Here is a 26876-nt window from a genome sequence, read left to right as displayed (position 1 = left end):
AGGTGAAGACATGCTCTGGGGAGGGTTGACAGAGGCCTGGGAGAGATTCCCTTTCTGCAGCAGAGGGTGCTGGTTCCAGGCAGGAGCTTTGAGGGGTTCAGTCCCCAGGAGAGCCTCAGGTCAGTTGGGAAGTAAGCAGCCAGTTCTGTCCCTCCTTCCTGAATGCAGCCCCAAGCCCTGGGGTTCCTGACACACTTCTGATTAAGGACATGGTTCTGATTCCCACTCTGCGGGCAGCCCTGATTCCTGCTGCTCAGCTGAGAGTAAGGCCATCCCGGGTAGCAGGAGGCCAGGTGAGGTGGCAAGGGGTGGGAGGCTGTGGATGCTCAAGGTGTAACTCTGTGGACTTTCACAAACAGAGTGACAGCAAGAAAATTCTTTCCTGGCGTTTCCCTAGAGCCCCAGCAATGACAGTCTTGGAAGGATCATCGCTGGCAGGCTCTGATATTCTCACTCCTCCACCCTGACAAGCATCTACATGGGTGGTTCTCAAACTTTTATCAGAATCCTCTGAAAATGAAAAGTGACCCAGAGGGATGGTATGGGGAGGGAGGTGGGAGGGGGGTTCAGGATGGGGAACATGTGTACACCTGTGGTGGATGCATGTTGATGTATGGCAAAACCAATACAATATTGTAAAGTAAAAAAATAATAATAAAAAAAAGAAAGTGAAAGGCACTCAGTTGTGTCCAACTGTATAGTCCATGGAATTCTCCAGGCCAGAATACTGGAGTGGGTAGCCTATCCCTTCTCCAGGGATCTTCTCCAACCTAGGAATCGAACCAGGGTCTCCTGCATGGCAGGCAGATTCTTTACCAACTGAGCTATCATGGAAGCCCAGTGAGGGAAGTTACCAGGGAAGCTCAATGAGGGAGCTATCAGGGAAGCCCAATGAAGGAAGGGCTTCTTAAAACGCAGATTGCTGGGCCTCAGAGTCTGATTCAGTGGGTCTGGGTGGGGACCAGAGCATTTCTAACAAGGGCTGTTGCTGCTACAGAATGAAGGTCACATTTATAGAGCGCCTGGTCTACAGCCTCTCTCCAGAACACCTCCAGTGTGCCACAGACTGAAATCAGAGGAAAACAGCAGGAAACAATAAAAAGGGAAGGGGAGAGCTGATGCTGCCCCGCCTGATAGGAGAGGCAGGGCCCCCATCTTGCGTGTCCCTCCTGCTCATAGCTGACAGTGTGCCTGCACCGCAGAGCGCCATGAATATTTCTGTATGGTGACGTAGCTGGTACACGCAAACACAGGCGACAAATGCCAGTCTATCGTGTAAACTTCTGGAAAGACAATGTCTGTCTGTGGCTTTCTAAATGCTCAACAACTGAACTCAACAAAAAATACTGAGTTGGCCTAAAATGCCCAAAGTACCATATTCTAAGCACATCATGTCAAAAATCTACTGGGGATAAAACAGTGAATTAGATACTGACAGAGTTCTTGATCTTCTGGAGTTTACTGCCTTTCAGAGATGACAGTAAACAAGAAATGGCAGAGGTGAGAGCTTGGAAAGAAAGCTACCATTCTAAGAGCAGGCTTCTCCCTCTTTGGACTGTTGATGCCCTGCTGACTTGAACCAGATTATAAATCTTGGGGAGATGGAATTGGCCCCAAATGGGCTACTTGTTGTGTTCACCTGAGCTGACCCATAGAGCCACTTAAAACCAGAGGTTAAATGTTTCAGCATCTTGCTGAAATCTTTCAGCTCATGCTGTTTAAATTAAATGAATTTTCAGTTCCCCTTCCAGCCAAGGGTTTGATGGAAACAGCCAGGCTGGTGGTGCCGTGCTGATGTGCTCAGTCGTGGCCGACTCTGCGACCCCATAAACTGTAGCCCGCCAGGTTCCTCTGTCCATGGAATTTTCTAGGCAAGACCACTGGAGTGGGTTGCCATTTCCTTCTCCCCCTTCTCCATGGTGGTGCAGAGGTTGCTGTAATTCTGTCTTGCTTGAGGCTGCCAGGCTAGAGGGGGCATTGTGTTAGTCTGATGTGAGTAAGTCACTGAGCAGAGAATTCCACCATGTTCAGGAAACCAGAGACAATGCAGTGAAATGCACCATTGTTTGTCCTAGGACCAGCAGCCTAGTGAGTGGGTGAGCTCTGTGGCTGTGGCAAAGACATTGGTCAAAGAATCCTCAATCCCAAAGCTCTCCTGAGAGCAGCTTGTGTCTAACTAAACTTATTTTTCAGGCTGACCGGAAATAATGACCTCGTCTGGAAATTATCTTTACTCTTCTGTGGCAACAGAGGGGTGACCGCATAGACCCACAGAAGAGACATCATTCACGTCTTTGAGGCCAAGGATATTATCTGGTTTATCTATACAGCATCCCACACATTGGTGGTAGCTGCCTGAACTTAGTTCAACACAGCATCTGTAACAAAGGTTTAAATTCTGGGGCCATTAACTCTAGCTATGGGGACATTCAACTCAGGAGTCCAAGTTCCACCGAGTACTCAGGCAATGTGCATAACCTGAGAGGCTTTGGAAGTCTAGCAGGAGATCTTAGAAATGAGAGTCAGGAAAGGCTTTTGAGGCTCAGTTTTTCTTTGCAACCAACCAACTGATGTATGTAGAAACAGGGCTACGCCTGTAAACAACTGGAAATATTTTTGGTTAGCTTCACAAGGTCCCCCTACTCCTAATTAAGCAGTTTTTAGGAGTGACAGGGTTGCAATAGTTAAGCTAACAAGATGACCCATTTCTTAATATGGTGTGTTGCATTTATTTTAAAGATACATCCCTCTCTTCTGGACCAAAGCATTTCAGTTTTGGATCTGGACATTAGTGATCTCTTACAAAAGTATCTCTCACCATCTCATAGTCCAACATCCACACTAGAAGTTAATTCTGCAGTGAAAACTTTCTAAAGACAAAAGAACTTGTGATCAAAAGAGTAGGCAGTTGGATACACCCTGCAGATGGGGTTGAAGGGTCACACTTGAATGCTCTTCAACCTGAGCTGAGTGGGTGGACTGGCCAAGCCTGGGGCCTTCAATTGTGGAAGCACCCAGCTTGTCTTCACCCCATTCACTGGGTAACTCACCCAAAAGAACACAAGGATTAAGGGCCAGGAGAGGCAGGGCAGCAGCCCACTGTGGGCTCCACATGCAACCAGCATTGAGTACATACCTTCAGAAGGACGTAGTTATTCACAGAAAATCCACTGGCATTGCTGGGCTCTGCCTCTCAGCTATTGTCCCTCTTTCCTGAACATGCCGCAGCAGCCAGGTTGCCTGTGATATGTGGCTTTGTTTCTGTCTCTACTTTGTCTCCTGTGACATCCTTTATGGCTTTAAAGGATGCGTGATAGTGTATTACAGCAAAATGAATGTGACCTTAAAAGCAAGGTAGACATAATTTGGCCTTGGAGTACAGAATGAAGCAGGGCAAAGGCTAATAGAGTTTTGCCAAGAGAATGCACTGGTCATAGCAAACACCCTCATCCAACAACACAAGAGAAGACTCTATACATGGACATCACCAGATGGTCAACACCGAAATCAGATTGCTTATATTTTTTGCAGCCAAAGATGGAGAAGCTCTATACAGTCAGCAAAAACAAGACCGGGAGCTGACTGTGGCTCAGATCATGAACTCCTTATTGCCAAATTCAGACTTAAATTGAAAAAGTAGGGAAAACCACTAGACCATTCAGGTTTGACCTAAATCAAATCCCTTCTGATTATACAGTGGAAGTGAGAAATAGATTTAAGGGACTAGATCTGATAGACAGAGTGCTTGATGAACTATGGACGGAGGTTTGTGACATTGTACAGGAGACAGGGATCAAGAAGATTCCCAAGAAAAAGAAATGCAAAAAGGCAAAATGGTTGTCTGAGGAGGCCTTATAAATAGCTGAGAAAAGAAGAGAAGTGAAAAGCAAAGGAGAAAAGGAAAGATATACCTATTTGAATGCAGAGTTCCAAAGAATAGCAAGGAGAGATAAGAAAGCCTTCCTCAGTGATCAGTGCAAAGAAATAGAGGAAAACAATAGAATGGGAAAGACTAGAGATCTCTTCAAGGAAATTAGAGATACCGAGGGAACATTTCATGCAAAGATGGACACAATAAAGGACAGAAATGGTATGACCTAACAGAAGCAGAAGATATTAAGAAGAGGTGGCAAGAATACACAGAAGAGCTGTACAAAAAAGATCTTCATGACCCAGATAATCACGATGGTGTAATTACTCACCTAGAGCCAGATATCCTAGAATGTGAAGTCAAGTGGGCCTTAGGAAGTATCATAATGAACAAAACTAGTGGAGGTGATGGAAATCTAGATGAGCTATTTCAAATCCTAAAAGACGATGCTGTTAAAGTGCTGCACTCAATATGCCAGCAAATGTGTAAAACTCAGCAGGGACCACAGGACTGGAAAAGCTCAGTTTTCATTCCAACCCCAAAGAAAGGCAATGCCAAAGAATGTTCAAATTATCACACAATTACACTCATCTCACATGCTAGTAATGCTCAAAATTCTCTAAGCCATGCTTCAACAGTACGTGAAACATGAACTTCCATGTTCAAGCTGGTTTTAGAAAAAGCAGAGGAACCAGAGATCAAATTGCCAACATCCGCTGGATCATCGCAAAAGCAAGAGAGTTCCAGAAAAACATCTACTTCTGTTTTATTGACTATGCCAAAGGCTTTGACTGTGTGGATCACCACAAACTGTGGAAAATTCTTAAAGAGATGGGATTAGCAGACCACCTGACCTGCCTCTTGAGAAATCTGTATGCAGGTCAGGAAGCAACAGTTAGAATTGGACGTGGAAGAGCAGACTGGTTCCAAATAGGAAAAGGAGTACGTCAAGGCTGCATATTGTCACCCTGTTTATTTAACTTATATGCAGAGTACATCATGAGAAACGCTGGGCTGGAAGAAGCACAAGCTGGAATCAAGATTGCCGGGAGAAATATCAATAACCTCAGATATGCAGATGACACCACCCTTATGGCAGAAAGTGAAGAAGAACTAAAGAGTGTCTTGACGAAAGTGAAAGAGAGAGTGAAAAAGTTGGCTTAAAGCTCAACATTCAGAAAACTAAGATCATGGCATCTGGTCCCATCACTTTCATGGCAAATAGATGGGGAAACAGTGAGGACTTTATTTTGGGGGGCTCCAAAATCACTGCAGATGGTGATTGCAGCCATGAAATTAAAAGATGCTTACTCCTTGGAAGAAAAGTTATGACCAACATAGACAGGATATTAAAAAGCAGAGACATTACTTTGCCAAAAAAGTTCCGTCTAGTCAAGGCTATGGTTTTTCCAGTAGTCATGTATGGATATGAGAGTTGGACTATAAAGAAAGCTGAGCACCAAAGAATTGATGCTTTTGAACTGTGGTGCTGGAGAAGACTCTTGAGAGTCCCTTGGACAGCAAGGAGATCCAACCAGTCCATCCTAAAGGAGATTAGTCCTGAATATTCATTGGAAGGATAGGTGCTGAAGCTGAAACTCCAATACTTTGGCCACCTGATGCGAAGAGCTGACTCTTTTGAAAAGATCTTGATGCTGGGAAAGATTGAAGGCAGGAGGAGAAGGGGACGACAGAGGATGAGGTGGTTAGATGGCATCACCAACTCAATGGACGTGATTTTGAATGAACTCTGGGAGTTGGTGATGGACAGGGAGGCCTGGCATGCTGAAGTCCCTGGAGTCTCAAAGAGTCGGACACGACTGAGCGACTGAACTCAATTGAGACATGATTTCAAATCCTAGCTCTGGTATGTGCTAGTTGTGAGTTCTTAGGCAAGTTCCTTAACTTTTTTGCCCATTTTTTCATCTGTGTCGTGGATAAACTTCTTGATAAGGCTGCTGTAAAGTTTAGTGAACTAATGCTTACAGATGCTTAGCACAATCTCTACTACAAGTTAAGTCTTCTATACGTATCAACCATCATCATGAAGTCAGCTAAGGGAAGAACTGTCTTCAGGCAATTGTGGAGATCACACCAGATGCGATGGAGTGAATGTGATGGAGTGAATAATACACTATAGATTTCCTATGGTTAGCAAAACATTGGAAGTAGTTTAAATTTCTAACAAAAAAGGACTAGTTTGGTAAATTGCAGAGTACGTGCTAGAAGCGCCCTCTACTTCAGGCACCCTGTATTGTGTAATCCAAATGTCCGCTGTGGTTATCCTTTGAGACCCCAAAATTGGCTTGAACACTATCCCACACACAGTGGGAAGTCCAGGAGGGACAATCCCAGAATGATTTGGTGGTGGGGTCCTGTGAGGGCAAGGGTATGGGCGGTGATATTTCCCCATTCACTTCTGCTGCTTCGACTCTTCCGTTTATGAATTATCTTGCTTTACTGTCTGCAAGCTTTTCTTCTGCACCAGTCAGACCACATTACATCCGATTTCCATTCTTTCACTCCCTCAAACAACACTGATTCAAAGGTGTGTGTGCGACAGACTCACTGAATATTTGAGACAACGAAGAGGATTCAGATTTTAGCACATTGAGCAGTGTGAAGTCTTTTTGTCCTCCTGTGACCAGGGAATCTTCTCATGAGTCCTGACAAGCTCCAGAATCCAGAGACCAAGTCCTGTAGCTTTTATTCTGCTGCTGCCCAGGCCCCTACCCTCCAACGGGCGCTGACCTTCTCTGCAGAAGAGGGGATTTGAGGTCTTACTTTTCAAAGAAGCCTGATAAGGTATCTTAGGAAAGAAATGTAGTTTTGCCTCTGAGAGAACCCTGATGTGACTGTAATTTTATATATTTGTGTACCCGACCCCATAGGCTCCTTTAGGGCAGGTACCTATGCTTGATCTGTGCCTCAGGAGGGGGAGCAATAGAGCAAATAAGAATCCATGCTCTGAGTTAAACTGCTGCTGCTGCTGCTGCTAAGTTGCTTCAGTCATGTCCGACTCTGTGCAACCCCATAGATGGCAGCCCACCAGGCTCCCCCATCCCTAGGATTCTCCAGGCAAGAGTACTGGAGTGGGTTGCCATTTCCTTCTCCAATGCATGAAAGTGAAAAGTGAAGGTGAAGTCGCTTAGTCATGTCCGACTCTTAGCGACCCCACGGACTGCAGCCCACCAGGCTCCTCCATCCATGGGATTTTCCAGGCAAGAGTACTGGAGTGGGTTGCCATTTCCTTCTCCAATGCGTGAAAGTGAAGTTGCTCAGTCGTGTCCGACTCTTAGCGACCCCATGGACTGCAGCCTACCAGGCTCCTGCATCCATGGGATTTTCCAGGCAAGAGTACTGCAGTGGGGTGCCATTGCCTTCTCCATCGACTGCTTGGGTCCAAATACTGAGTCTGTTGCTTACTAGTTAGGTACCCACTGTAGGAAATGAGTTGTAGGGAGGATTGAGATAAGATAAAAGGTAGTGAACATAGAGCAGTGTCTGAGGTATACCCTGGGTCCTCACTAAATGCCGACACTGACTGCTCCCAGATGGATTCTGTGCTGACAGTCTGCAGAGACCAGCTTCATGGACATGTCATTCCAAGCTGAAAAGAGGTCTTTGGTGTGATTGAGTAACTTGGTTTCCTAATGTAGAATGTCAAAGGATGAATTCTTAGACAATTGTTTTTCCCCTTAGTAAGACTGTAGTTTAAATATTTGGACACAATAAAGGAAACTTTTACTTAACCAGGTTGGGAAGAAGAGTGGAAAAGAGCTCAATTGTTTCATCTAAACAGTGACAAGCCACGAAACCATGTCAGGCTTCCCTTCTCATTATTAATCACTTAACACTACAGATTCATTTTGGGTCTTTTTTTTTTTCTCTTTCTACATACAGAACAAAACCAAGCAAGTTTAAAAATTCTTTATTTGAAGTTTAGACAAAGAACAAGTATTGCATCATAAAGACTTGCTTAAAAGCATATCATAGTCTGCTGTCATTGTTTCTTTATGTGTTGAAAACAAAACAAAACAAAAAATTTAAGGGAGAAAATGGTACATCTTTCCTCCATATTTTAACCCATTCTTAACTGAGCACCAATACAACCTTACAAAGAAAGTCCTGGTGAAACGACATCTCTGATGCTCTCTCCTCGGGTTCTAATGGCTCCGTGGGAGAAGCACTATCGGTCTCAGACTAACCATACTGCCAGTGTGATGACAAGTGACAAGTATCTCTAAGGCCAGTAGTACAGAGCAGTTTCCATCTAAAGTTCTATTTCCCCACTATCTCTCATGAAGATGACTGACCTAGAAATGAGGGCTGAGTGTGAGTTAAAAGGGTCCAATATACATCTGTCGCGAAAGTCAGCCCACTAAACTGTCTGAGATGATCCTGCTGGGCAAGACGCCAAGCCTCCAGGTCTGCTTGTTGACTAATGGTCAGCAGCATCACTGGGGGCAAGCAGCACTGTTGCTGACCTTGGAAACGGTCAACTATGCTTTATTTACTCCTTGGTTCCCCATTTAATATAATTAAAAGCCTTTTAATGTGCTGAGTCTCTAAGGCTTCAAGGTAGCAAACCACTATGTTGAGTATGGTGCCCACTTTTGACAGTGACTAGCCATGACCTGACTCACACACAGGACAAGTTTCCTGATCCAGATGCCTTTGTCATCTTCTTTTCATAAGTTCTCACAGAAAACCTGACAGATAGTAACACAGAGGTATTAGAATAAACTGCGAAAAGTCCTAGTCTTGTCCAAAATAAAATTTATTTTAAGTTTACTCATTAAAAATATAAGTTAACAGAACAGACTCTTTTTTCAGGTAAGAGAAAAGTGTTTTTTTTTTTTTAATGTGCACAGTTCCATCTGGACTCTGGCAACATTTTGGGTGGTAGTCCAATGTTCTATTTCCTAGAAAATTAAAAATTAATCTCAACCCCTAGGGGTGAGGGGAAATAGGAACTGCTCCCTCCCAAATATTATTAGGTGTAAGAATAAAAATTTCTTACATTTCATTTTTTCTCTTTAAGCTTTATTCTGCTTTTCAGGTATAAGTTATAATTAGCATTCATATTAGCAGCGAAGATCCTCATTTCTGTAAATTAAAATGACTCAAGACTAACAGAAGTAGCATTTGGCAAAGAATGAGGGGTCTGTAGAGGGTCAAAAATGTCTATCAATTCTGGCATTAAGCAATCTTATTTGAGAGGTTAATTTGTATGAAAACAGCCAATAGGATAGTACGCAAGGTCTCATTTGAAGTTGAGTCCTGTGACTCTGAAACAGGAAGCCGAGTTGGCCCAGCAGTGTGCAGTGGAAAGAGGGCTTTCACGGTGGAAAATTTCCATGAGGTCAGACTGAAGGGGGCATGGACTCTAACTCTGGCTCTTCAGTAAAAGTGGTTACTTCTAATAGTTGAAAGTGGAAGCTGCTTTGAAACTTGGCAATGTGTTAGAAAGTCAAATATAATTACAAGTTTTTCTCTCTGATTGTCAAGTTTCACCACCTGAGGTTAGTAAAATGGTGAGAATCAGAAAATAGTAGAAAAGCTGCAAAGAGCTTGAGAATTCTCCAGCTTTAATCACTCCAGATGCCGCAGCAGCAGGGTCTTATCAGAGTGTCACTGCTGTGACTACTGGGGGTTCATTCCCGGGAGGCAGACTCAAGCCAGGAAAGTTTAATCGGGACAGTGTCTCTTTAAAAATGCTAGAAAAATCAGTTTGAATCCCAAATTTCTTGTCTGTTTCTAAGTAGTGTTTATTCAGAACACTCAGGAATGACTCATGTAACATTGCTGCTTTCAAATACCTCTGAGTCTACTTCTTGCTAACAAGAGAAGGCAAAGAAATGCCAGCTTTGTTCTGAAGCCTGTAGTCTTTTTTTTTTCTTTTTTTAAATTAGAAGATGCTCTGAGCTTTCATAATCACAGGGAATTTCTTATTTGTGAAACGACAAACACTACCCAATAACATAGACTACAAGGATGGCAAGCAATGTTTCTTTCAAGATGATCCTTTCACAAACCCTAACTTTAGAAAGAGACATTTCACACTGTGGTCCTAATGGAGCTGTGTCCCTGTTCTGCTGAGTGAGTTAACCCCCCGGGGAAGCAGTCCCTGACATCTGACTCAGTAGGTAGCACAAGGGAACATCTACTTCCATGAAGCCTTAAAAAGTCGCAACCAGGTGGGAAAAACACCCAGAAGTCTTCACCATCACTTCCCACGAGAGTAGTACCAGTGCCCCAAAGGGCACAGCCATCTAGGAACAGGTGGACTTGACCTCTCCGTGACCTTATCTAATATCCTCACACATTTGCAAAATACCACTTAAAGACTTAATAAATTAAAAAATTAAATAAATATACACCCACATATCCGCCATAATTCCTGGTTGCCATCCCCAAAAGGCAATCTCACCACAACAATTAGGGGAAAAAAACAGCTTAATTTATTCATCAGGCACAGCAACTTTCCATTTCCTAAAGGACCTTGAGCTAGCGTACAGGCGTTAAAATAACAATACCATTATGCCCAGGGATTAGCAGTAGCCTTGACAGTAGTTTAAAAAGTATATTTCTTTGCACTTGTCAGTTGCCTTTCACTCATTTCCTGAAACTGTACCCTGAGGAGAATCCTGTTCCCACCTCTCAAAAAGATCAACTGCAGAATAGGTCATGACAAGGAGCAGAAAGGTCGGTGAGTGCAAGCAGGCAAGGCTCCCAGGCTGCTTTTTATGGGCACTTCACAGGTACTCTCAATCCACACTTAACCCACCTGAAAGGCATTCAGGGGACGCAACATGTAAGCCTTCAGTCTGGCCACTTGGTAAAATGAGCGCAGGAAAAGCTGGGAATGAAGGGAAAAAGTAAAAGCGAGTGCTAAAACCAAGAACTCCACGTGATGGTTCGCTCTTGTGTGATTCAGTGCAAAGGACAGGAAGGAAGCACCGTCTATAATCACTCCATGCACACTTCATGTGTATCCACCGTAATGACTACCTCAGTTCCAGGGGAAGACTGGCAGCTTGGGAATGACCATGTCGCCACTGACTACTAGCCATGGCAGCAGCCTCTTGTTTGGAATAATTCACAGGACAGAATGGGAAGGATCAGGGCCAGGAGAAGACACTCCTGGAGAAGATGGCCTGCAGCCTAAAGGTCTTCTAGGCGCTGCCTTCTCTTTCTTGGTGCCCAGTAGAAGGATGAGTGGTCCCCTGGAAGTGGCTCTTGTCTGAAATTGCCCAGGACAGACAAATCACAGTGGAGTGCTGCCCTGATTTAAAACAGTTTGTGCATACAGAAAAGGAGGCTACTGATACTTCCCAAACACCAGATTCCCGGGGAACAGAGCAACAGAGCCCCCTACTTCCCCTCACAAGAGTTAAACTGATTTCCTCCAAAAGCATCTAACTGACTTAGACAGAGAAGCATCACTGTCCAGACAGAAGTGCTGGTGCGTCTTCAGAAGTATTTAGGAACTATGCTAATTTCACAGGCAGAAAACTAACTGGCTACATATAAATCCTTGAGTTGATATATTTTCTCTGTTCTTTTCTTGCAGGGAGGAAGAGACTGATACAGTGTGGAATGGAAGGGAAGAAATCTGACCAAAGCAAGTCCATTAGGATAAGAAGCGGTGTTTGCAGAATGCATTCTACCGAGAAATTGAAAAGTTTCAGAGGAGGAGAGGGTCAAAGACCCATTTTTGAAGCTAAAGGTAGAAATCACAGAGGAGAAGAAAGTAAAGTACAAGTGAACAAAGTACAATATTTTTCTGTTTCGTTTTTAATAATGGGAGGACAAAAGAATTAAATTCCTTCACTGCCTTTTCACTGGAGAACTGATAATTACTGCCATATTATGGGATGCACTCCACCAGTAGGAATCTAATTTGCCTGTGTGCATAGTCTTAAAGGAGTAAATACCTGTCAATTCTCAAGAGAAAAAACTCGTGTTTGTTTAAATCTAAAGTCACCTACATGCTCCTTACTTGAACTGGGTCATATTACTAGAAGGTGTGTAGTGTGTGGAGATTCACAGTCAAGTGAAGGAAAATGGCTTTAATTAAACTGCAGTCTCATCAAACTTTCAGTGTTTTAAATACATTTGTAAATGGAGCTATCTCCTCTTTCAAAAAGACCCCCACCACCGTCTCTTCCATTTCATCCTCTCAAATTCACTACCCTCCCCCGGCAATACAGTTGTTCTCGTGGCGTTTCAGGTGTGAACCACAAATCCCAAGATAAACTTTGCCACTGGAGGATTTTCCCTTTTACCTAACACTCCAAAGGGTTTGCCTCTCTTGGGGATGCTTTTGGCCCTGCTGGTTCTGACATTTGCTTTCCAATAAGCATACATCCACAATTGGTTTGCATTAAGTTGATGAAAGATCTAATCAGTGGAAACATCTGTGTGCTGTTAAATCAAAGTATGGTACCTATAAGTGAAATGGCAGAGACGGGAAGCAGGTCTTATTTGAAAGAATATGACTATTTAAACACAAAACAAATACAGAGGGAAAAGTAATTTAGAAAAGTACAGGGAAAAAAAAAATCTACACCAGGCAGCGGTGAAGAATGCAGGGCTACCTGTGCCCCCAGAGAACTGCTGCTTGCCTTGTGTCTGAGCTTCAGTGCTCTTCAAGTGGATAGGCAGATGGTGAGAAATGGAGCAGCTTCGTTTTTTCCTCTTCTCTCTCTGGAATTCTATTATGAGGCAGTTCTCTGCTTGCCACCGAGGCAAAAAGAAACATTTCCCTCACCCACTCACCAGTCTGGCAGGGTCCCATTCTTAGTTCTCCAATGTAGCCCCAGGGTACTATTGTAATGACTCAGGGATGGTGCTGACAACATGGGCTGCCTCTGGGGCTGCTGGAGGGGAACCAAAGAAGGTGTTGGTTTGATTCCTCTGCTGATCCCGGAGGTAAGGAGGAACTGACGAGCTTTTGATGTGGAGGATTCTGGTGTCCATCACCTGACAGTCAATCTGCATCATCACTTCGTAATCTTGCCCGTTGATCACATTCTCTGCAGAGAGGAATACACACAAGGAATAAATATTCAACAGAAGGTGAAATTCCGCTATAAGCTTGAATCCCAGGAAGACATCATGAGCTCCAAGGTGTGAACTGTCAACACGCTTTCAAGGGTATAGAGAGAATTCATCAGTCACTAATCAGAGCTACAGTGCCGGGATGGGCTGTCCTCTCCTCAATTCTGGTTTCTAAACAACCTTCACTGGCTCAGGAGGCGCTGGAGGCACTGTCAGAATAAATACCGCAGGTTACCTATTCACAGACATTGTATGTCTTGTATGCTTTCCATGCAGTGTAGCACCACGACTGCAGCAACTGGAACAGCAGGGGATTTCAGATGCAGAGGGTGGGGAGTGGGTGCAGCGGGAAGAATACTTAAGTCCTCTCCTTCCCTTTCAACAGTGGGAAGGAGTAATCTGTCAAATGGACCACCACATCATGTGAATCGTAAGGGGGCCTTGGCCAAGACTGCTTGGTTCCTGTGCATCAGTAATATTTCTAATTAAGATATTCCCAACTATGCATTTAAGGGTTAGAAATTAGGAACATAAAAATACAGTGAAGGCTATAATAATTTATTCCCTGATTTGTAATTCCGGGTGGTTTTTTCCAACTTGTAGTCAATGAAACTTGGCATAAAACTGATGGAAGAATTATAAATAGATAACATCTTTCAAGTCCAGCTGAACAGTCACAGCAATACAGTCAGAGGAAGAAGGCTGGAGAGTCAACGTGGCATCTCAGTTTGCATTCTGAACCACGAATCCAGAGCTGGGTGTGGGATCAGGAAGAAGCTGGCGAAGGCCCAGTCCTCCACTGCCTTTTCATGAAGATGATACACGGCCAGCCAGTGATTTTTAAATTAAACACTTGGCTTCTCTAGGACAAAGAACTGAATTTAAAAGTAGAATTCTTTCTATTCCATTATCTTTTTATTTATTTTCTACTACTACACCATGTATGCCAAGTATTATAAATCCAGAGGAAGAAAATCCAAAGCTTGACATATGATCCTCAGATTCCATTATGTTTGGGAAAACTGAACTATGGAGTTTGTCACTTATGAGGCAGGAAAAGATTTACAGAGATCACCTAATCTGGGGTGTCTTAAAACAGGGTCTACTGCAAAGACCTCAGAGTCCATAAGTTCCCTGAAATTACATGCAAAGTTCTATTTGTGCGAGCATTTTTCTGGAGAGGGGGGTTACATCAGATTCTTGATGAGGTCTATCGCCTCTTAAAGGTTAAAAACGATTAAATCTAATAAGCTATCAACCTCAAGTGCCTTGAGCAGATCATATTTTTAAAGCTAATGGAAGACATAATTCTTGCACTTTTATTGGCTGATTGTTTCAATTTCTAAAATAGTCTCCACTGATGGTGAATTTCCCACTACAAGTCTTATTATAAGTCTCTTTGATTACAGTTAAAGCTAATTTCCTTCTTTCCCAGCCGTACTAGTGATGAAGAGCAGTCATTTGCTGCTGGATATTAACTAACCCTACTTATTTTTTAAGACCATTGCTATGGAATTTTAACTCCAATTTTACAGCTCCTGCTACTCTGTAATGGCTATCAAATCATTTACTTATCTTTAGAGAATTAAATCTGATTGCCTGCAAGTTAGCCAACGTTTCCCTATCCAGGTGTTTTCTTTTCTAAAAAGTAGGCAATGGAAGAAAGACAAGCTGCTAACGTATTTGGAGTTATTACATTCAGAACATGTGATACAGTTCAGATTCCAAGGTACCACACTAGTCATTTCCTTTTGGAACCATGGTCCCTCTCTTTTAGAAAAATTGAAAGATTGTATGTGTGCGTGCACGCGCACACACACACACACACATGACCGAATAATGAAAAACACGTGTATAAGAGACATAATATACATTACTAATTTTTACTACTTTCCTGGATTGACTCAAAATCCAGATGACAGTATAAGATCAAAACTAGGTTCTCTCATATAGCCCATACCACCTGCAGAAGTCATCAGAGCCTGTGTGCCTGAGATGCTTTAAATTGATAACTGGAGTTCTTTAATATCTTAAATATTGGGAAGAGATGAAAAACCTGGTGGTATGAGCTCAGATGCTTGGGGGAAAACTAAAGCTGTGTCATGATTCCAAAAACCTGGGAGTCCCCTGCCATGGCTGAAATGGCATCATTATTTTAAGCCCATCCAGGAGGCTCAGGCTAGCTATGGTTCAGGAAGCTTTAAAATGGACTCTGTTCTTCACTCCTTTCTGAAATTTGAGGCCAAGGAAAGGACCAGCAATACTAGAAGAAGACTCTACCAGATAGGATATGAATGTCTTAAACTGAATTTAGGAAGCCCTTCTAAACGACAAACTGATAATTTAGGGTTTAAAGTGACATACCATTAGGACTCCCAAGTTACCCACAACCTCTAAAAAAATAAGAGTAGCTCTAGCAATTTCTTTTCTTTGGTCCACTCTGTGGGACCCTATAAAAGAGTCCTTTGGGGGTTTCAGTACTGACCCCCTTGCATAATGAGTGGGGTGGTCTTAGCATTACTGATGAGGTTCTAATTATTTTAACTAAAGGAGAACAGAATGAGAAACAGCTTATGATAACTTGTGGCCTGGTAGGCCCTTCCCCTGTGCTGTCAGGCACACAGTCTGCTTCCAGGAGAAACAGAGAGACTCTGAAACTCTGAAATTTGTGCCTCACTGTGAATAATACAAGGGGTCTACCGGTGGTACAGCGGTAAAGAATCTGCCTGCCAACGCAAGAGATGCAAGAGACGTGGGTTTGATCCCTGGGTTGGGAAGATGACTGTATATACAGCCCATGGGGTTGCAAAGAGTCAGACGTGACTGAGTGACTTTCACTTCACACTTCCAGTACTCTTGCCTGGAGAATCCCATGGATGGAGGACCCTGGTGGGCTACAGTCCATGGGGTCACAAAGAGTTGGACATGACTAAGCACGCACGCATGTGAATAATATACACCAGAGTAGGTTCTAACTGGAGAGATGAGACCTGAAGATTCTGGTGGCTCAGGGAAAAGGGAGAGGAAGAGTCTCTGAAGGAAAATCCAGACAGGATGTGAGAGGCTGAGGACTGACTGCACACTCTCATTAAGGGCCAGGCTTCCATTATGAAGGGGCAGCACCCCCAGAAAAGAGAAAACATCACAGCTCATGGGCTTTCTGACAAGAGGGAACAAGGTAAATACTGGATTAGGGAGTTGTTAGAGTTGAGTTATGTGAAAAGATTGCTAAAACATTTTTTGTGTACTTAATGAAAAAAGACAGTGACTATTTGGGAAAAACAGAACTAAAAGGAACAGTGTGGAGCACAGACGGTAAAGGTTCACTCTCCCTCTTGCACTGGCAAGCGCTGTTTTGGGTGCTGCACAAGTGATGTAACTGATCTTAGGTTCTGGGCCTTCTGGAGTAAACACAATGAGAAGAAGCATTGACCTGAGTCAGGAAAAAGGTATAAAATACGAATACTTCACGTTCAAAATTAATCAGGCAAATAAAAAGGAAGAGGTGACTGACTTGAAACATGAGCGCCAGAAAGTGATTCTGAATGCCCAGAAGGACTGGGAAAGCATGAAAAAGAGCGCCTGGATAGTGGAGGTGGAAAAACTTTAGGCACTGTGAAATGCTGAATGCCTGTAAACACACAGTGACTGAATTAAGAATGGCCTGCCAAGAGGCTGTTAGCTGGGAGATGACTAACACATACATCAGAACCTTGACTGTAAACAGAATTCAAATACCTCAGAATTTTACAGAAAGCTTAATTTAAAAGCAAAACAAAACAAAACAAGACTTCACCAGTGCTTTGCAAAGAAGTTATGTATGAGAAAACAGATTTCTGTTCAGAATCAGACACTAATCAAGCTAGGCTGGTGACTGGCAGTAGGCTGTCAGTATCTGTACCTGAATTCTGCGGGGTGTGGGGAGACATGGATGGTAAATAAAAATGCCCCCTTCCACGGATCACAAGATATAACTTCATCCAAAACAAACAAACTGAAAAATGAGGAAAGAAACCCAAATGCGTAAGAAAGTGGAGACAAAGGGAATGGAAGGTGGGAACAGAATGAACAATAACGTGGTAAAATATCACATGTGTGCCGGTTGTGACCATCCCAGTGCGCCATGCGTTGGAAAAAAATTAAAAAGCTCTTTCTACTCTTCTACCCAAATTCTCCATTCAACTTCTTTTTTTAAAAATTAATTTAATTGTAGGATAATTACTTTACAACATTGTGATGGTTTTTGCCATACATCAGTATGAATCAGCCATAGGTATACATATGCCCCCTCTATCCTGAAGCCCCCCTCCCATCTCCTTCCCCACTCTAAACCTCCAGATGTCACAAAGCACCGGCTTTGGATGCCCTGCCTCATACATCAAACCCACACTGGTTATCTATTTCATATGTAGTAGTGTATATGTTTCAATGTTATTCCTGTTTCAAGAACTTCTTCTGAGAACCTTCTATGAAAATTCCAATATTGACCTTTTTCTTATAACCAATATATAAATGTTCTATGTCACTGAATATGTTAAAATACTGACAGAAAAGAGGTTTGGCTCTTTTAAAAAATGTCTGGCATTTTTGAAGGTAGCAGGTAAGGGATCAGATCACTGGTCGCGCTAGAACCTTTCCCTCATCAGCGGGGAAGAAGACTGAGTGAATAACTAAGAGTCATACTGAAGATGGGCTTCCCAGGTGACACTGGCGGTAAAGAAGCCACCTGCCAATGCAGGAGACATTAAGAGACGCAGGTTTGATCTCTGGGTCAGGAAGATCCCCTGGAGGGAGGGCATGGCAACCCACTCCATTCTTCTTGTCTGGAGAATCCCCATGGACAGAGGAACCTGACGGACTACAGTCCACGGGATTGCAGAGTTGGACACGACTGCAGTGACTTAGCAGGCAGGCATACTGCAGATGGAAACACAAAATACACTTCTGACTTGACTCTTTCCAGAGACATAAGGAAGAACACCTGCAGGAGCAAAGAGCACCCAGTAACTTCTATTGTCTGCCCTTTGCTGTTTCTCAGACAGTGGCGAGATTTCAGGCTGTGAGTGTCCAAGAAAATCAGAGATACCAAAGGAACACTTCATGCAAAGATGAGCTCAATAAAGGGCAGAAATGGTATGGACCTAACAGAAGCAGAAGATATTAAGAAGAGATGGCAAGAATACACAGAAGAACTGTACAAAAAAGATCTTCACGACCCAGATAATCACGATGGTGTGATCACTGACCTAGAGCCAGACATTCTGGAATGTGAAGTCAAGTGGGCCTTAGAAAGCATCACTACAAACAAAGCTAGTGGAGGTGATGGAATTCCAGTTGAGCTATTTCAACTCCTGAAAGATGATGCTGTGAAAGTGCTGCACTCAATATGCCAGCAAATTTGGAAAACTCAGCAGTGGCCACAGGACTGGAAAAGGTCAGTTTTCATTCCAATCCCAAAGAAAGGCAATGCCAAAGAATGCTCAAACTACCGCACAATTGCACTCATCTCACATGCTAGTAAAGTAATGCTCAAAATTCTCCAAGCCAGGCTTCAGCAATATGTGAACCGTGAACTTCCTGATGTTCAAGCTGGTTTTAGAAAAGGCAGAGGAACCAGAGATCAAATTGCTAACATCCGCTGGATCATCAAAAAAGCAAGAGAGTTCCAGAAAAACATCTATTTCTGCTTTATTGACTATGCCAAAGCCTTTGACTGTGTGGATCACAATAAACTGTGGAAAATTCTTAAAGAGATGGGAATACCAGACCACCTGATCTGCCTCTTGAGAAATTTGTATGCAGGTTAGGAAGCAACAGTTATAACTGGACATGAAACAACAGACTAGCTCCAAATAGGAAAAGGAGTACGTCAAGGCTGTATATTGTCACCCTATTTATTTAACTTCTATGCAGAGTACATCATGAGAAATGCTGGACTGGAAGAAACACAAGCTGGAATCAAGATTGCCGGGAGAAATATCAATAACCTCAGATATGCAGATGACACCACCCTTATGGCAGAAAGTGAAGAGGAACTCAAAAGCCTCTTGATGAAAGTGAAAGTGGAGAGTGAAAAGTTGGCTTAAAGCTCAACATTCAGAAAACTACGATCATGGCATCCAGTCCCACCACTTCATGGGAAATAGATGGGGAAACGGTGCAAACAGTGTCAGACTTTATTTTTCTGGGCTCCAAAATCACTACAGATGGTGACTGCAGCCATGAAATTAAAAGACGCTTACTCCTTGGAAGGAAAGTTATGACCAACCTAGATAGCATATTCAAAAGCAGAGACATTACTTTGCCAACAAAGGTTCATCTAGTCAAGGCTATGGTTTTTCCAGTGGTCATGTATGGATGTGAGAGTTGGACTGTGAAGAAGGCTGAGCGCCGAAGAATTGATGCTTTTGAAGTGTGGGGTTGGAGAAGACTCTTGAGAGTCCCTTGGACTGCAAGGAGATCCAACCAGTACATTCTGAAGGAGATCAGCCCTGGGATTTCTTTGGAAGGAATGATGCTAAAGCTGAAACTCCAGTACTTTGGCCACCTCATGCGAAGAGTTGACTCATTGGAAAAGACTCTGATGCTGGGAGGGATTGGGGGCAGGAGGAGAAGGGGACGACAGAGGATGAGATGGCTGGATGGCATCACTAACTCGATGGACGTGAGTCTCAGTGAACTCCGGGAGTTGGTGATGGACAGGGAGGCCTGGCGTGCTGCGATTCATGGGGTCGCAAAGAGTCAGACACGACTGAGCAACTGATCTGATCTGATCTGAGTGTCCAAGGGCAGGGAGGGACAGTGGGAGGGGCTTTATACATTTAACTACAAGACAAACCAGAATTTGTTAAACTTTTTAAAAATACATGTGTATTTATTTTTTATTGAAGTATAGTTGATTTACTGTATTACATAAATTGCTATTATATTCCATTTAAAATTATTATAAAATATTGGCTATATTCTCTATGCTTGTAGCTTATTTTATACATAGTGGTGTCTACTTCTTTATTCCCTCCCTTTACCTTGTTTCTCCCCACTGGAAACCACTGCTTTGTTGTCCATATCTGGTAGTCTGTTTCTGTTTTATTATATTCAGTCATTTTATTTTTGACATTCCACATATAAATGATAACATACAGTATTTTTCTTTCTCTGTCTGATTTATTTCACTAAGCCTAAAAAGGTCCATCTAGTCAAGGCTATGGTTTTTCCAGTGGTCATGTATGGATGTGAGAGTTGGACTGTGAAGAAAGCTGAGTGCTGAAGAATTGATGCTTTTGAACTGTGGTGTTGGAGAAGACTCTTGAGAGTCCCTTGGACTGCAAGGAGATCCAACCGCGCCATTCTAGAGGAGATCAGCCCTGGGTGTTCTTTGGAAGGACTGATGCTAAAGCTGAAACTCCAGTACTTTGGCCACTTCATGCGAAGAGTTGACTCATTGGAAAAGACCCTGATGCTGGGAGGGATTGGGGGCAGGAGGAGAAGGGGACGACAGAGGATGAGAAGATGGCATCACCGACTCGATGGACGTGAGTTTGATTGAAGTCCTGGAGTTGGTGATGGACAGGGAGGTCCCGCGTGCTGCAATTCATGGGGTCACAAAGAGTCGGACACGACTGAGCAACTGAACTGAACTGGATACTCTTCAGTTCCATCCATGTTGTTGCAAATGGCGATGCTTCATTCTTTTTTATGGCTGAGTAGTATTCTGTTGCTATATACACCACATTTTCTTTATGCGCTCATCTACTGATGGACACCTAGATTGCCTTCATTATCTTGACTACTGTAAATAATGCTCTCATGAACACTGAGGTGCATGTGTTCTTTTGAATTAATGTCTTCATTTTCTTCAGATATATACTCAGAAGGGGAGTTGCTAGATCATATGGTAGTTTTATTTTTAGTTTCTTGAGGAGACTCCATATAGTTTTCCACAGTGGCTGTACCAATTTACATTCCCGCCAACAGTGTACAAGGATTTCTCCACATCCTCCCCAACATTTGTCATCTGTGGTCTTTTTGATGACAACCATTCTGATAGGTGTGAGGCGATATCTCATTGAGGTTTTGATTTGCATTTCTCATTAATCAGTGATGCTGAGCATTTTTTTTCATGTGCTTGCTGGGCATCTATACGTCTACTTTGGAAAAATGTCTATTCAGGTCCTCTGCACTTTTTTATTTGGGCTGTTTGCTTTTTCAACATTGAATTGTTATGAGCTGTTTATATATATTTTGGATATTAAACCCTTACTGGTCATATCACTGCAAATATTTTCTCCCATTCTCCTGTTTTCTCCCAAAATGGCTGTCTTCTTTTTGTTGGTGGTTTCCTTTGTTATGCAAAAGCTTTTAAGCTTAATTAGGTCCCATTTATTTACTTCTGTTTTTATTTCCTTTGCTTTAGGAGACAGATCCTAAATACTAGTGCTACAATTTTTGTCAAAAAGGGTTCTGCCTATGTTTTCTTCTAGGAGTTTTTATAGTTTCCAGTCTTACATTTAGGTTTTTAATCTATTTCAAGTTTATTTTTATATACAGTACTAGAGAATGTTCTCCTTTAATTCTTTTACATGTAACTGTGCAATTTTCCCAGCACCACTTAATGAAGACACTGTCTTTTCTCCATTGTATATTCTTGCCTCTCTTGTCATAGATTAATTGGCCATAAATGTGTGGATATGCTTCTGGGCTCTCTATTCTGTCCCGCTGATCTATGTATCTGTATACAGAACCATACTGTTTTGACGACTGTAGCTTTGTAGTATAGTCTGAAGTCAGGAAGTGTGATGCCTCCAACTTTATTCTTTCTTCTCAAGTTGCTTTGACTATTTGAAGTCTTTGGTGGTTCCATGTAAAATTTTTAGAATTGATTGTTCTAGTCCTGTGAAAAATGTCATAGCTATTTTGATAGGCAATACAATAAATCTGTAGATTGCTTTGGGTAGTATGGTCATTTTAACAAGATTAATTCTTCCAATTCATGAACATTGAATGTCTTTACAATTGTCTATACTGTCTTCGATTTCCTTCATCAATAACTTATAGTTTTCACAGTACAGGTCTTTTAACGTCCTTGGTTTAAATCTGTTGCTAGGAATTTTATTCTTTTCGATGCCAATGTAGATAGGACTGTTTTCTTGAATTCTCCTTCTGATACTTCATTATTAGTATATAGGGAAACAAAATATTTCTTTAATTAATCTTGTATCCTGTAACTGACTGAACTTATTTATTTAGTTTCGGGGTAGAGATTTCAGGGCTTTCTACATAGTGTCATGTCATAGTAGTGAGAGTTTTACTTCTTCCCATCCAATTTGTATGCCTTTTATTTCTTGTCTGATTAATATGGCTAGAACTTCCAACACCGTGTTAAACAGAAGTGGTGAGAGTTGGCATCCTTACCTTATTCCTGAGTTTACAGGAAAAACTTTCAGCTTTTCTTGTTGAATATATTAACTGTGGGTTTGTCATAAATGGCCTTTATTATGTTTAGATATGTTCCCACTATATTCACTGTGATGAGAGTTTTTATCATGAATGGATATTGAATTTTGTCAAATGCTTCTGCATCTGTTAAGACAATCATGTGATTTTTAGTCTTCATTTTGTTAATGTGATGTACCACATTAATTGATTTGCAGATATTGAGCCATCCTTCCATCCCTGGAATAAATCCCACTTGATCATGGTATGTGATCCTTTTTACATATTATTGAATTTGGTTTGCTAATACTTTGTTGTAGATTTTTGCATTTATAGTCATCAGAAATGTTGGCCTGTGATTTTCTTTTTTCATAGTATCTTTCTCTGATTTTGGTATCAGGGTAATGGTGGCCTTGCAGAATGAATTTGGATGTGCTCTCTCTTCAGTTTTTCAGAATAGTTTGAGAAGGAGAGGTATGAATAGAATTTGTTAAATATTACATGATTATTATATTTCTGAACAATGGGGAGACAGATGAGAAAGAACTTATCTAGTTAGAAGATCTATAATAATTTAATTTTAAAAATGTATGGGCCTACAATAATGTCTATAAAACCCATCAACCCTTAAGGAAGACATGTAGTGGTCATGATGATTGAAGGAAACTACACTTACTGTTTTATATTTAAATATAAAGCATTTTTACATGTTTTTTTCTTTTTATTATTTATTTATTTTTAAATTTATTTACTTATTTTTTAATATAAATTTATTTATTTTAATTGGAGGCTAATTACTTTACAATATTGTATTGGTTTTTATATATACTAAATTTCCAAGAATAAACTACTGAGTAATTTATTTAATAACATTTAGTGGTTTGGTTTGCCAGACACTGTTCATCTAATACTCAAAGCAACCTCCTAATTCAGGCATTATTATTCCCATTTTATAGATGAGAAAACTGGAGCATAAAAATGTCATGCAACTAGCAATACAACAAGGAAATGGCACAGCAGGAAGTTCAAACATAGTCAGAGTGTCTTTAGAATACATTCTTACAAACCACTCCACTATGTTGGGAATATTATTATTTTTTAACTGAGATTTGTTTATCATCATTTCAGGAAATCACATCCCCAATGGCAAGTATCTTGTGATACTAAGTGACCCTTAGTACCTGGGTCACTATCAGGAAACGCTAGTATCAGTTTGTATTTGTAGCTGTTGCATTCCCAGTCATAGTAGGTACTGATTCAAGCACCTGACTTGTTCACTGTGTATTCTAATGCAATATAAGCATTATATTTATAATGCTTGAACATTATATATATTTATCCATTCAACAAATATTTACTGAATTCCTACCATGTGCCAGGCACTGAGGATACAGAAGTGAACAAAACAGAAAAAAAAAAAAATCTTATTCTCATAGAGTTTAACCCTTATAAAAGATGAAAATGAGGGTGGAGACCGAAACTAAATAAGTATACAGAATGTTGAATAAGTGGTATGGGTAAAAACAAAGCACCGAAGGTGGTTAGGGAGTGAGGGTGGCGGTGTGAGGAGTGGCTTGCAGTTTAGATGTGGTGCCCGGTGGAGGCTTCACTGAGAGGGTGACTTCTGCATAAGGACCTCAGGAGGTGAGGAGCGAGCCATGCAGCTATCAAGGGAGAAGTCGAGCACGTACATGTCTGAGATTCCATGACATTTTAGTGGAGAGAACAGGCAAGCAGTAGGAAATAGGGGTGAGGACTGATTGGCGGGAGAAAACAGGGTTAGAACTGTAATTTTGGAGTTTATTTGTAGACAAGACAGATGGAGTCCTGAAACCAAATGGTACTCTTGGGGAAAAAATGATGGGAACATGTGTGTTAAAAAGGATGGGCATGAACCCAGAGAATGGGAGAAAATAATTCCTTCATTTGCAAATAATCTCCAAAATATAAAAACAGCCCATGCAGCTCAATAAAAAAAAACACACAACCTAATCAAAAAAGAGCTGGAAGATCTAAATAGACATTTCTCCAAAGATACACTGATGGCTACAAAGCACATGAAAAGATGCTCCAACATCACCTATTATTGGAGAAATACAAATCAAAACTACAATGAGGTATCACCTCACACCAGAGTGGCCATCACCAAAAAAATCTGCAAACAGTAAATGCTAGAGAGAGTGTGGAAAAAAGGGAATCATCCTACAATATTGGTGGGAATGTAAATTGGTATAACCACTATGGAGGACAGTATGCAGGTTCCTTTTCATCCCAATCCCAAAGAAAGGCAATGCCAAAGAATGTTCAAACTACCACACAATTATACTCTTCTCACATGCTAGCAAAGTAATGTTCAACATTCTCCAAGCTAGGCTTCAACAGTGCGTGAACTGAGAACTTCCAGATGTTCAAGCTGGATTTAGAAAAGGCAGAGGAAAAAGAGATCAAATTGCCAATATCAGTTAGATCAGAGAGAAAGCAAGAGAATTCCAGAAAAACATCTACTTCTGCTTCATTGACTACACTAAAGCCTTTGAATGTGTGTGGATCACAACAAACTGTGGGACTACCAGACCACCTTACCTGCCTCTTGAGAAATCTGCATGCAGGTCAAGAAGCAACAGTTACAACCGGACATGGAACAAAACTGGTTCCAAATCGGGAAAGGAGTACGTCAAGGTTGTATATTGTCACCCTGCTTATTTAACTTATATGCCGAGTACATCATATAAAATGCCAGGCTGGATGAAGCACAAGCTGGAATCAAGACTGGCGGGAGAAATATCAATAACCTCAGATATACAGATGACACCACCCTTATGGGAGAAAGTAAAGAGGAATTAAAGAGCCTCTTGATGAAAGTAAAAGAGGAGAGTGAAAGAGCTGGCTTAAAACTCAATATTCAAAAAACTAAGATCATGGCAACTGGTCCCTTCACTTTATGGCAAATAGATGGGGAAACAATGGAAACAGTGACAGACTTTATTTTCTTGGACTCCAAAATCACTGCAGATGGTGACTGCAGCCAGGAAATTAAAAGATGCTTGCTCCTTGGAAGAAAAGCTATGACCAACCTAGACAGTATATTAAAAAGCAGAGACATTACTTTACTGACAGAGGTCTGTATATTCAAAGCTATGGTTTTTTCAGTAGTCACATATGGATGTGAGAATTGGACCATAAAGAAGGCTGAGTGCTGAAGAACTGATGCTTTTGAAACGTGGTGTTGGAGCAGACTTTTGGGAGTCCCCTGGATAGCAAGGAGATCCAACCAGTCCATCCTAAAGGAAATCAGTCCTGAATATTCATTGGATGTTGAAGCTGAAACTTCAATACTTTGGCCACCTGAGGCGAAGAACTGACTCATTTGAAAAGACCCTGATGCTGGGAAAGATTGAAGGCAGAAGGAAAAGGGGATGACAGAGGATGAGATGGTTGGATGGCATCACTGACTCGATGGACGTGAGTTTGAGCAAGCTCTGGGAGTTGGTGACAGACAGGGAAGCCTTGCGTGCTACAGTCCTGGCATGCTGGGTTGCAAAGAGTCAGACATGACTGAGCGACTGAACTGAACTTAAAAAACTAAATATAGAACTACTATATGATCCAGCAATCCCACTCCTTGGCATGTATCTGGAGAAAACTGTAGTATGATAAGATACACGCATTCTGATGTTTACTGCTGCACTATTTACCAAAGCCAAGACAAAACTAAAGAAGATGTGGCACATATGTACAATAGGATAGTACTCAGCTGCAAAGAAGAACAAAATAATGTCATTTGCAGCAATGTGGATGGACTTAGAGACTGTTATACTGAGTGAAGAAGTCAGACAAAGACAGACAAATATCATATGATATGGCTTATATATGGAATGTAAAAAAAAAAAAAAGGTACAAATGAACTTACTTATAAAACAGAAATAGAGTCACTTGTAGAAAACAAACTTGTTACCAGGGGGGAAAAGGGGAGAGGACAGATAAATTGGGAGACTGACATATACACACTTCTATATATAAAATGAAAGTGAAATTGCAGTTGCTTAGCTGTGTCCGACTCTTGCGACCCCATGGACTGTAACCCGCCAGGCTCTTCTGTCCATGGGATTCTCCAGGCAAGAATACTGGAGGGGGTTGCCATTCCCTTCTCCAGGGGATCTTCCTGATCCAGGGATCAAACCCAGGTCTGCCACAGTGCAGGTAGATTCTTTACCATCTGAGCCACAGGGGAAGCCCCCATGTATAAAATAGCTACTGCACAGCCCAGGGACCTCTACTCAATACTCTGTAACATCCTTTATGGGAAAAGAACGTGAAAAAAAGAAAAGAGTAGATATATGTATAACTGATTCATTTTGCTGTATACCTGAAACTAACACAGCATTGTAAATCTACTATACTTCAATAAAAATTTTTTAAAAAGAATGATGAACATGAAGGAAAAGAGTAGATCTGTGGTTTTATCTGATCACCGAGAATACTTTTAACTGAGAAACCAAACTCAGTT

The 26876-nt window shown here is 41.7% G+C and overlaps 1 protein-coding gene across 2 annotated transcripts in view; it reads right to left on the bottom strand.

Annotated features, from left to right (window-relative positions):
• Positions 1 to 7786: 7786 nt before the first annotated feature.
• Positions 7787 to 26876, bottom strand: part of ATF6 (activating transcription factor 6) — a 234229-nt gene continuing 215139 nt past the window's right edge. For both annotated transcript variants that reach the window (XM_086393780.1, XM_086393781.1), the window contains exon 16: positions 7787 to 12912. In XM_086393780.1, coding sequence (XP_086249906.1) covers positions 12704 to 12912 — 209 coding nt within the window. In that variant the 3' untranslated portion in view covers positions 7787 to 12703. The remainder of the gene's footprint in view (positions 12913 to 26876) is intronic.

The sequence above is a fragment of the Bos grunniens genome, chromosome 3 (genome assembly GCF_055505025.1).
Source record: "Bos grunniens cultivar Pamir isolate PY7600 chromosome 3, Bosgru_T2T1.0, whole genome shotgun sequence".
Taxonomy (NCBI): domain Eukaryota; kingdom Metazoa; phylum Chordata; class Mammalia; order Artiodactyla; family Bovidae; genus Bos; species Bos grunniens.
The sequence above is the reverse complement of the archived record's forward strand: the minus strand, read 5'-3'. Positions and strand labels throughout refer to the sequence as shown.